At 35.2% G+C, this 12,219-nt stretch overlaps 1 protein-coding gene across 12 annotated transcripts in view; it reads right to left on the reverse strand.

Moving 5' to 3' along the window:
- CLOCK (clock circadian regulator) overlaps positions 1–12,219 on the reverse strand; it is a 61,649-nt gene that overhangs the window by 16,664 nt on the left and 32,766 nt on the right. For 11 of the 12 annotated variants that reach the window (XM_053940483.1, XM_053940482.1, XM_053940489.1 and 8 more), the window contains 7 exons: positions 12,029–12,119; positions 10,283–10,342; positions 9,731–9,879; positions 5,542–5,633; positions 4,125–4,214; positions 2,720–2,840; positions 1,205–1,318 (listed from right to left, as the gene is read on the reverse strand). In XM_053940483.1, the coding sequence (XP_053796458.1) occupies positions 1,205–1,318; positions 2,720–2,840; positions 4,125–4,214; positions 5,542–5,633; positions 9,731–9,879; positions 10,283–10,342; positions 12,029–12,075 (673 nt within the window). In that variant the 5' untranslated portion in view covers positions 12,076–12,119. Of the gene's footprint in view, positions 1–1,204; positions 1,319–2,719; positions 2,841–4,124; positions 4,215–5,541; positions 5,634–9,730; positions 9,880–10,282; positions 10,343–12,028; positions 12,120–12,219 lie in introns of those variants that run through there. The other variant, XM_053940492.1, reaches the window with a different exon arrangement.

Here is a 12,219-nt window from a genome sequence, read left to right on the forward strand (position 1 = left end):
TTGCACTTTGATGGTGAACACTGATAACCTTTCCCATCAGTTTTTGCAGCTACCCTCCAGCAATTTCAATTAACATGCGCTTTCTTTACACATTTTTGAGACTAGAATATGATAACAAAAACATATTTTAAAAGTCCATCATTCATTTATGCTTTATCGTCCTGTCCACACAGTGTGTTACTTTTTGGTAGATGAAGCTGAACTGATTTGATGCTATTTCTACCAGAAAAATCCACAGTGGCTGCCATTCAATTCCCTGCTACCTTCCTGAAACTCATATATAGTTTAATTATTTGTTGCTGAGTATTTCCAAATATTGAATTGCAGTTTCCCAATTTCTCATTCCAAGACTAGCATGATATTTAGCCTTTTCAGGACTGTTTCTTGTCTCTAGTATAATATTACATAACTGCATTTGCATCAAGACTCAAACTCTTCCCATTTTGTGAGAGAAACACTGGTATCAGATAAAAAAACCCCACAGATTTATTTACAACATACTGGTTTTCATAATATTTTTGGGTGAGCTTTCTCAGAATCTACTACTGATCACACTGCAGAACCCACTTGGACAAATAAACAGGCTTCTCAAGTAAATAGTCAGCACAGCCTGGCCAAACAGATTAGAGATGCAGTAAGAGAAAGAATATTATACACAGCTAATAAAAATAATTTCAATGGACAGGAGTAGGAACTCAAGGTGGACAACCATACGGCCCACCCACTCATCTGAGTGGTAATTCCTGTCAAGTGGAAATACAGAACTGAAATGGGGGGAAAACCTACATTTTCCTTCCCAGTTTCCTGTGTAATGAGAACTGCAGGCACTCAGTACCACTAATCTTCAAGTTAGTCACCTGCTTAAATATGGCTTATGCTGAACTAAATTCACTCTTTACATTAAAGCATTTGCTTGAATTTCTCTTACATTCCTTTAAACAATGTTTTACAAAATACCAGTTTTCTTTAATTTAAAGCATTAAGTACAATTACTGCATTTTGCATTCAAATACACAGACCTGTAATACATGAGAGGCAGTTTTTCTTCTGTTCCATTACACCAATATAGAAGTGATAAAATTGCTTCAAGATCTTCTTTTCAAAGCCTGATTTTAGTTCACCTACATTTTGCACCATGGCCCCAAGCCAGTTTAGCTGTGGAGCTGCCTACATATTCGATTCCAACACTGCTGAAATCACTTACCATGATTCAAACACTTGAAATTTCCTATAAATTTTACGTATTCATATGTAGGTTGCTCTTTTGGATCTATTGTTCCTCGCAGCATATGGCAACAGAATTCTAGCTGATTTTTTGCTAGAAAAAAAATAAACAAAGTAATAGGCTATATGCTTGATGAAGCACACATGAAACATGAAATGGAAACCAGGAATAATTAAGCTGAATACAACTGAGGTACTGTAAGTGTAGTGATTACAGCTGGCTACAGTGATGCCTTGGAGTGGCTACCTAGAACAGAGGCTAGACAAGATTAAGAGAATAAAGTGTGTATTTATTAAAGGCCTTCAAACAGGTACACCCAAATTCACTTTCCTTTACAATTTTTGGGGCCTGACAGTGTAGGGTGTCTTTGAATCTTAGGCCTAAAGGGATTGTTTTGTCTGCCCAACAGTTAACTAACACTTTATATGGAGTTTAGAGTTATGCACTAGTGCAGTACAGGATTTGAAAAGTATAAAGGGTAAAATCATAAGGCATCAACAGCATGTGCTTTTAACCAGCATGACAGTAACTAATCTAAAGAATTCCTTCAGATTTTGTGCACGAAGGGCTTGAATATTAGTGGCATGAAAACCTCTGAGAACTAGAGCTGTATTAAAGAAAATGCCCTGAACTTAAGTTCACTGAAGCACGTGCTCCCAAACTCCATCAGACTGCTATGTATTTATACTTGCCAACTGCTAAAACTGTCTAAATAGAAGCTCCATAAACAAAATGAACATTTCTGACACACAGGAAATTTGTAGACTGAAAGCCTACCTAATGTTGAAAATTCTACTCTAGAGCAGGGGTGACACAAAGTTAACACTGAAGTATATGCCTTAAATAACACTGGAAAAACTTGTTTAATTCCAAGTAGATCATGTTCAATTCCAAGTAGATAGTTTTAACACAACTACTGTACTGGTTTTATCTGGAATTGGGTTAATTTTCTCCATAGCAGCTCACATGATGCTCTGTTTTGGATTTTGACTAGAACAGTGCTGCTAAGTCAGGAATGTGTCTGTTACTGCTCAGCAGCACTTCCACAGTGCAAAGGCCTTCTCTTTATCTCACTCTGCCCCGCTGGTGGGGAGGCTAGGGGTGCACCAGCAGATGGGAGGGGACACAGCAGGGAGAGCTGAACTAAGGGATATTCCATACTGTATGGCACTGTGCTCAGCAATAAAAGCTAGGGAAAGGAAGAAGGGGGAGACATCTGGGTTTATGGCATTTGTCTTCCCAAGTAATTATCATACATGACATAGCCATGCTCTCCTAGAGACCGCTGAACAACTGCCTACCGACCAGACGGAGCAAACGAATTCCTTATTTTGCTTTGCTTGTACAGACAGCTTTTGACTTCACCTGCCTTTATCACAACCCCCAAGTTTGCTCACTTTTACTCTTCTGATTCTTTGCCCATCCAACTGAGAGGAGTGAGTGGCTATATGAGGCTGAGCTGCCTACAGGGGTTAGCTCAAAATAACTACTTACATTTTAAGTATTCTGGTGTCAAGGAATCACTTTCCAGCAGATGAGAAGACAGTATTTTATAAATTTCTGAATGTTCCCCCTCTGGGATAAAATTAAATACACTCTGATCCACAAGATCAGACTGAAAGAAAAAGATTTAGTAAGAATTAATTAAAGATGTACAATGGCACAAAGCCTACTATTTTAATGCAAAACAATTCCACAGTTCACTACTGACTCAACAAAGCCACCTGCTGGAATACATATTAATACTTTCCAAGAAAAAACCTCTCTCTGATATGCCTGCCCCATGGGGAGTGGTAAATTAATTCCTTGCTTTGATTCATTTGCATATATGGCTTTTGCTTTACCTATTAAATTGTCTTTATCTCAACCCATGAGTTTTCTCTCTTTTACCCTTCCAGTCGCCATCATCCCACTGAGGGGTGATGAGTGAGCTGCTGGGTGAGGATGAGTTGCCAGTTACTGTATTTTATAATCAGTTCCACAGCTATGTACACAAAACTGCAAAAAAGAGATGGAGGCAGCAAAACTGAACAACTATTATATGCATAAATGCATTTGATTAAGTATTCAAAAAAGAGGAATCATAAAATGTATGTTTAGAATTCATAACTCACACCTAAAAGCCAGAAACAAATGTGCCTCTGAGAACCTGGCAAATTCTATTAAAAGAAAAAATAAAAATCACAATTACCTGCATATTTTTTAAAATTCTCAGACTGTTATCATGCATACCTTAAGAGAATTAATTTTGTCTCTTACCACAGCAAGACAACTTGCCTTTAAAGAGAATTTGCCCTTCTCTTCTAGAAAAGCACTCAATTTAACTCATCAATTGCTTAATTTGCCTCGCTTCAGAATAACATTATTCAAAGGTAACTTTAGAAACTAGAATGTTGCATGTACCAGTGAGCTACGTCACCCAGATTAAAGATAAGTGAATATGATAAACCCAAAAGTATATACTGAACATAAAAAGCAGAACCAGCAGCAATGTATTTATCAGTGTGCTTTGATAAGAAAGAAGTAAAAAAAGCAGTTAAAAAAATTTCAATTATTTAGATTCTTCGTCATACTCTTCTGACTCATGCAGAGGCTGTGATCTCCCAAGGGTCTCCTGAAATCAACTGTGTTACTTCAGTTACACTGAAACTGATGCTAGGCACTTCATAATCCTTTCTAATAAGAGTGCTGACTGCATTCTGTATTTCCAAAGGAAATGTTTAATAAAGAAGACAGACCAGAAGAAAGCAGTTATGCTGAAGAAAAAACAGAAGCATTAAAACAAAGCATACGTCTGTCCTACAATGCCAATAAGGCCAACAATTAATTAGTACTCATATCAGAACACCAATCAACCACAGACAAACTGATATGTTACTGAAAGCAATTTGTTACTTACTGGCAAATGTTCAAGTAAGGGAGTTACACTTTCAGACACATATATTATATTTCCATCTGTCATAATTGCTAAAAAAAAACCATCAAGAGCCTGAAATTAAACATAACGGGCAGTTAAATAAAAAAGAAAGCGAGCATACTAAAAATTTTAAGCTATATTCGATACAGAAAATAATAGACACCAATTTTACTTTAGTTTATTACAGAAATGGGAATGTCTTTCCCTACTAAAATTCCTTAAATTTATTTTTACACTAAAAGCATTACAATTTCCATACTCTTCAGTTGTTAAATAATCTATGGTTTCAGAAGCAAGTACATATATAGACAGCCACTGTTTTCTCCAACTCCCACTCTGCCTGCCTGTTATTTTTAATTCCATCATCATTTTAGACATCAGAAAGCTCATAAAAATGAACTAGAAACAAAAGCAAAAAGATGTAGCAAAACTATGATAAGAACAAGTAAAATAGCCAGCAAAATCAATGAATTTTAGTATTTAAAAATCTCAGTATTCCCAATCTCAAAGAAAGAAACTTGCAGTAAGATTTTATTGAGACTTGAAACTTGTGAGATACAGTTCTGACAGCCTTATCTTCTATGGAACTCAAATCTCTTTCCTCTGAATACAACACAACGCTTCAGTTGAAAACTAACAACAAAAACATGACAGAACTGTATTTCTAAACAGGGAATTTTAAAGCTCACATGTTAGGAAAAACCTCTTATATCAGAGGATTTTTTAAAAATTTTTTTTTTCAATACCAAAACCCAGAACTTTTTTTGTATCTGTGCATCAAAGCAAAGGTTTAACTATGGAATGAAAATAAAAAAGTGTTTGTTAATTTGTAATAGTTTTCATTTAACTTTTATTAAAAATTGTTTCACTAACAAGACAAAATTGACTTATGATCATTTATAATGAAAAATAGCTTATACTTAAAGTTTCTTTCTGTAGTTTTGCAACTATTCATGTAATCTTCAGCAAAGTCATACTCTCACACCAGTTTGGGAAAGCATGGCAAGTGAAGAAATTAAACACTTATTGCTCACAAGTTACATGGATATGTTATGACATTTTCGTTATTAGGATTTTAACTTATGCATATTAATTCTCTCTCTAGTACCTAGTTGATAATTTAAAATATACACTAGGACAGTAAACACATTCATTTATGGATTTGCTCTGTTACTATCTTTATTTAATTGAAAATGTAGTTCAGAGAAAATCTGCTCTTCTGAAACAAAATTCTGAAACTCTGAATAGATAGGAATTTTGATAGTTTATCTTCATGAAAATATATAGTTACAACCCAAATATGAGAATAAAAAGGTATGTCATCAAACTGAAAAATTTCATAATGGAATGACTCCTGGTGAGGAATTATTCTACTCCCAGAAAAACAGAAATAATATACCTCTAACATTAACTGTGTGAACTCTTCATTACTAAGGAATGTCGGTTTCCAGTCCTGTCGAATTTCACTGGCATCTGATTGTGCAGTAATTTCTACAAACAAACACATACACAGTATACGGATTAATACTTCCAAAAGCCATTTTTCCCCCCACAGTTAAGAAACAGCAGAAAGTTCTGCAGTCTCCTCTGTTGTTCATTCATTACATATAGATATTGCTCCTTAAAAAGAAAATAAATATCTTCTCCCATGTCATTATTAAATTTATATTCTCTTTCCTTCAACCAGTTTGTGCTACAGTCCTGCCAGGCTTCAAGGTAATACTGAAGTAATGGAATTTGATAATGAAAAAATACTACTCTTTCCTCTAAGACTATAATAAAATGTTTTATTAAGAGTGTTGTTTACAAAGGTTTAGAAAGCCAAAATTCCTGATCTGTTTATGTAATTTAAATGGCTAATGCTCAAGTATCTTGGCAAATCCTTGTCATTCTAATCCTTGCACAAAAAATTGTCGTCCTTTCTCTTCTTCCTGCTCTTTCCTGGTTACACTTAAAAAAGAGTAGTTCTTCATCGAAGATTGTTAAGTGCTGTATTACAGACTCCACTCTAGAATTCCTGCCTGTTACAAACACACAGGTGAATTTGGACATAGATGAATCGTAAGCAGAGATTCCTGAAGGAGCTGAGAACTACACAGATTAACTTCCATATACAGGTGAGAGAATCAACAGCTGCTAAGCAAAGCCTGACCCTGGGTTCTGAAAGTGATGCCTCCTTATCAACTGATAACTGAAACAACAAGAAGCAAGACCTCATAGCACTTCAGTTTTGATGAATAACAAGGGCATCACAGAAGTGCTGGTTTTAAGAACAATCTTGGACAAGTAATCAAGTATTTAGACAAATCAAAATAACCAAACCAATTCTTTAAAGTTCTTTATTTTTAAAGGACAAAGATGGTAAGCTAGAGTTTTACTTCAGATGGTTTAAAGAGCCAGAAAACCTGGAATTGAGTTAAAATATGCAAAGGGCTGGAGCAGTTTGTAATTTTGTTTACCACACTGAAGGGGGAAAACTTTACAAAAGAGCTTTAGACTTAACTAAAAGAACAGCAAACAACGGCAACGTCATGCAAGAAACTGGCCAAAAGTGGAAAGCTGCAAGAAGAGGTGAAAAAAAACAACAAATAAGACTTTCCAATTATCAGATCTCACAAAACATATAAATTAATCAGGCTCTTCCAATCTGTTTTGAAATGGCAGCACAAAGCAGAAAGAGTGGGTTGCAGAACAAAGAAAACCTAAGTATAACCCCAAATGTAGCTTTTCCGTCAGTACAAAGATACTGAACAGTGAAGGGCAAGTCAAAAGACACAAAAATGAAAAGCTCTGCCACCAAAGTGGAGGCAAAATTCCAGGAACTTAGTGCATTCATTCCACAGAACACAGATAATCTTCACTTTAAACTGGAAAAGTCTGATTCATTGGCTCATTCTGGCCCTTATAACCATCCTACTTCAGAATTAAGAAGACTGTGTTTTGCACTAGAACGGATTTATGCTAAATAACAGCTGAGGTTCATGCCTTTAACAAACCGTTCTGAAATACCACAAGTATAGGTGCTGTTTTACATTTTCCATCGTTAGAGCAAGTATGATAAAGGTAAACAGAGCCGAAGCAACAGAAAGAACCTGTTTCACTTAGTACCTTCAGAGAAATGCCTAGAAATTCTGTCACAAGGGTGCACTCATAGAAAAAATGACAGAAAGGTCACATTCCTAAGCTAGATAACATAAAGAGCATAACCAAACTTGCACATTAAACTTTAGTCTTCAAGTTTTGTAGCTGAAGTAACTCTACACCAGCACTGAGAATTCTCAAAAGAAATTGCTACCCAAGCCAAGATCTGTACCATTTCTCTGTGGGTTGTAGGAGTATCAGTCTACTACCTGCAATTATTCTACCTGCAGCTAATTCCTCAGTATTTACTAATTTAAAAAAATTCTTGTTTACAAATTCAAAGATGACAGGCAGTATTAGTCAAAGAGAAGTTCCCAGTGATATAATTTCAGTGTGTTTAGCCTCCTGTATTTTCCCAGTGAGAAACAGAATCCACACTGGCCAACAACCAATTCAGACAGTTCATCTGAAGCTGGTGCCAGAGTACCTAGCTCGGATAAGGTGGAGATAGTCCAGAAAGAACCAGAAGCAATGCAGTTAAATCCTGGTGGCTGAACACAGTAGCATTTCAACTATAAAGCAGATACTCAGTGCTGAACAATCCATTTATTGCTAGGTCATTCAGCTTTATTGTAACATATCCAAGCACTTCAGAAGATAAAATATTCTTCTGAATTTTGCCAACATTTTGTCCAAAAACATTTTGATGTAAAACACTGCACAGCAATGCTAGTAAGGACTGGCTGCTTTAGGGAACTTAATATGATATGGTCACACAGAACTGCATTCTGTCACACCAAGTGAAGGACAGAAGTGCCATGCCTTAAAAGGCAGCCATCTCCAGAGCTGCTTTTTGCCCCTTTATTAAAAAATCAACTCTCAGACAGCACTTTGAAGAAAAAAAATAATATGACTGGTGATGCCAGCTGGCTGACACACATTTGTTCAGCATTCTACATTTTGTGTCAGGAATCACCAAGATAAAATAATTTTGAAACAGAACCCATTTTCACAAAGGCCTGAAGAACTGAATTTTACAGAAGAGGAGCCTTCATGCTGCTTTTCTTTTTTTATGAGACACATGTATTTCAGAAAATTAAAAGAGCATAATCAATATTTAATTGGAAAGAAAAGCCCCAAACCTGTGAATTCTCATATGAATTATACCCCCCTCCTTTCTCATTTGAGTTGTTTACAATTTTAATAGCAATATTCAGTACACATTTGGTGTTACTGGAAACATAACACTAATGGAAGAGACGTGCTAGCGCATGGAAAAACATTTCTCACACTTTAAATTGACAGACATATTGTGGATAATTTCATAACTATTCATCCACTTAACAGCTTTACTTATTTTACAACCTTATAGTTACTTCTTTTGACCCTATTGCTTTCTAGTTAGTATGTATTCCAAGAAATTACCCAAGGAAATTATTTAATTAGCAAAAGAGTCCATTTTCTTCAGTTTTCATCTTATTTTTGGCAGTGTGAACCACAAGGTGCCATATTAAGAACAAGTGTAGGAGAAGGAACAGTCATTTTTTTTATATATATATAATATCTAACAGCCATAAACAAGCATACACTTGGTGGACTTTTTTCATTACAGAAATAACAACCTGTAACAAACTTCAGTACAACATATCTGGGTATAACCCCACCATCAGCTGATGCCAACAGCCAGAGGAACAAAGCATAGCAAGGACGTTCAAGGATATTGATCGTTTTGACATTTCACATGACCTTTAAAGAACAACACACACAAATACACTCAGTGGCTTATACATCCATGTGTACATTTTAAAAGTTTAGCTAGAAGTATTTATAGATTTTTCTGGCATTTTTTTTCCAGCTAAAAGAAAAAAAAAAAAAAAGCCAAAATGCCCATACTCCTGGTCTCTATGCCCCTGTATTTCACTTTTTCTTGTCAAGCAACCAATCCAGAAACATTGCTGGAAACCACAATGCCCTATTGCCTTGTCACCTTTGTTTAAGCAGCCAGTTGTGTAGGCATTTGACATGACAAGAAGGAGCACTAACTTGGACTAGCTTTTCAGTGATTTACCTTGTTTTACATAGAACCCAGAGAGACTATTCAACTATTCAATACAGGCTTATCTAAATAACCAAATAAGTATTTCCAGCAAGTACTCCCACTGAAATGGATCAGCAGTTTTCCTATGAAGCAAAATTTTAACAACTTGCACCAACATCTGTCCAGAACAAAAAACTTCGAGGTTACTTCAAAAACAAATCTTCTCTTTGTGAAACAGATTTCACTGACAACTCTGGGATGAAACAAATAGTACTGGCTTTTATTAAGTATTAGCAGAAACACAGTTATACCTCTACTACCTAGATGATCCTTAAAATATCATTCTCCAGAAGCACTTCACATCTTTTTGACAAATTCCTTAAAGAAGCTGCATATTTTAAAATATTTTATGTAATAATCGAGCATTACTTTAAAAATTAAGAATTTATTAAATAACATCTATTGTTACCTTTGTGCTTCCGTAAAAAGTCAATGCTCTTCTGCAGTACAGTGGATTTATCCATCTTCCGAGCATTACCTGGAAGCATGGAACCCAGCTCTTTGATAAGTACATTAAACTGATCTCGACGTTTCTTTTCGGACTTGTTTCTAGACACTCTGAAAAAACAAATTAGAAAATGTTTTATAAAAACTATGAGACTTTATGATAAGCTGCATACTATTGCCAAGTTCCTGAAGCAAACAGCTCCTTAAGAATTTCTGCTGTGATAACTGTCACAAAAACACCTACTCCCTATCTCAGACAACATTTTTGAAAAATGGCTTCCTCCTCAAGGAACAGTGCAGCAAAGCCTTTGGAATAATGTCCTTTTACAAAACACAAATAACTGAACCACAATTATAAATACACAATATATCTGAGAAATGGCAGTAAAAGAAATGCTGTTGAGCAATATGTTTATTTGTAAGAGTAACCTTGTTATTGTTTAGAAATCACACTGATAAGTTAACGTGTGCAAGTATAGGACATTCCTTAGCTTTAAGTAACTTTGAAATTTACCTTTTTGCTTTATCTTTGTCATCTTCTTCCACCAGCCCATCAAAAATGCTTCCGTCATTTCTGAAAGAAACAAAAAGAAATAAATGTTGGAGTGGAAACTCCTCTCCTTTGAAGTCAAATCACAAAGAAGGAGGAAGGGGAAAGAGCTGACTATTCACCATCATCATTTCCATTATAACAAGATAGCAACTGTTTTACTGTGATGTCTCACAAGGACTATCATCAGTAACTTGAAGCTAAGTCTCCTATGTTCTGCTTGCACTTACCAAAGAAAAAGCAAAAAAACCCTTCTATTTCTGACACAACTCAAAGGATTCTTGGACTGTTTCTCAAAAGAACTTACAGCCCCATACAAACACTTAACTGACCAATGCTTAAATTTGGTTGTCTATCTTCTTGATTACTTGCATTACCTTACCCTTTTCAAAACATGGGAGAGGACATATGGCATTTATTTTTACTTACTGGCAATTTCTATTCCAATTACTGAAAATGTATTTTTCTTAAATTCTGAAATACTATTAGTGGAAGAGATCTAAGGAATATATGCTATACTTCATGCACATATGTAATTTCATAAATACACAATATCAATGTTATACAGCAACTGTTTATCATATTTGCTTCCTCAATAAGCATCACATAGTTTTCTTAGCTTGACAACTGTCCATCTACTGCTAAAGAGGTGTTAAAATACCAAAATAAGAATGTGTTTTCCTTTGAAGATGCCTCAGCATCCTTCATACAGTTCCTTTGTTTCACTTCCTTTTGCTTTGAAAGTCAAGTCAAAACCGTTCTTCTGCTTTCCAAAACTGCTGTATAATGGACTTTCACATTTTACTTCTCTCTAACTTCTCCCTGCTTGCAGTCTATTTAGTGCTGTCCACACTGACCTCTGTGTGTCTATCCCAGAATTTCTTATCCTAATATTTCCTTCCCTTAAGCCAAGTAACCTTTCTAAAATGCTTACCCTACCTCTCTGATTTATAAACCAATTGCACGGTACACGCAATGGTACTGCACATTATGATAAGCAGTGATTAGGTTAGGAAGTTAGTATTTTGTAAGCTACTACATAAACATCAAGTTTTTAGAAGCAATTCATGTATTTAAAAGGAAGTTTCAGTGCCACAAAATTTCACTAGAAGAACTGACAAGTTAGACAAGCATTATAGAAGTTTTACCTTCTGCTTTTGTTCTTTTTCTTTAATTGTGTTTAACTTGACATAAATTAGATGCAAGTTTCATTTCCCAAAAATGGTAATATACAAGATATTAAATACAGATGTTCACCTAAGCTGCTAAGAGAATGGAGCTCAAGGAATCAAGTAGAAAACATACCTCAGCTATTACTTTTCCCTTGAAACAGGTTAACAGGTCACTTTACTATCATCTACAGCAACACTAAGCATTGAAATGTATTTGCTTTTCTTAATCAAAAACTGAAGTACTAAAAGAATTAAAAGTTCAAGTGAAAAATCAGCTCAACTTGCACAGATGTTGTTCCATGGTTGAAAACAAGTAATGCATTTTAAGATTAACCTCAAGCAACTGAAATCACTATTTCCAGTGACTACAAAATGACACATCTAACACTACTAAATTAAATTTGTCAAAAATAACCAAAACCTCACTCTTCAATTTTTGCATAAGTTAACATCTAAATGTATTAACAGTACAAAAAAGACTATTAAAGAAAGAACTGAAAGTAATTCTCCCAAAATTCTCCCATATCTATTAACATACCTGTCTGCAATGGAGCTCATTTTATGGGTGCTTATGGTAAAAAACATAACATATCACACTTTAGTCTTGTGGTAGACATTTGTACGCTTGCCTATAAGAGAAGAAAAAATATCAAAATGTGAGAGAAAAAAATGTGTTCTTTGTTAGAGCATACTAACATTTTCATTTTTTCCTAATCCTCCCCTCTCTTC

The sequence above is a fragment of the Vidua chalybeata genome, chromosome 4 (genome assembly GCF_026979565.1).
Source record: "Vidua chalybeata isolate OUT-0048 chromosome 4, bVidCha1 merged haplotype, whole genome shotgun sequence".
In the NCBI taxonomy this organism is placed as follows: domain Eukaryota; kingdom Metazoa; phylum Chordata; class Aves; order Passeriformes; family Viduidae; genus Vidua; species Vidua chalybeata.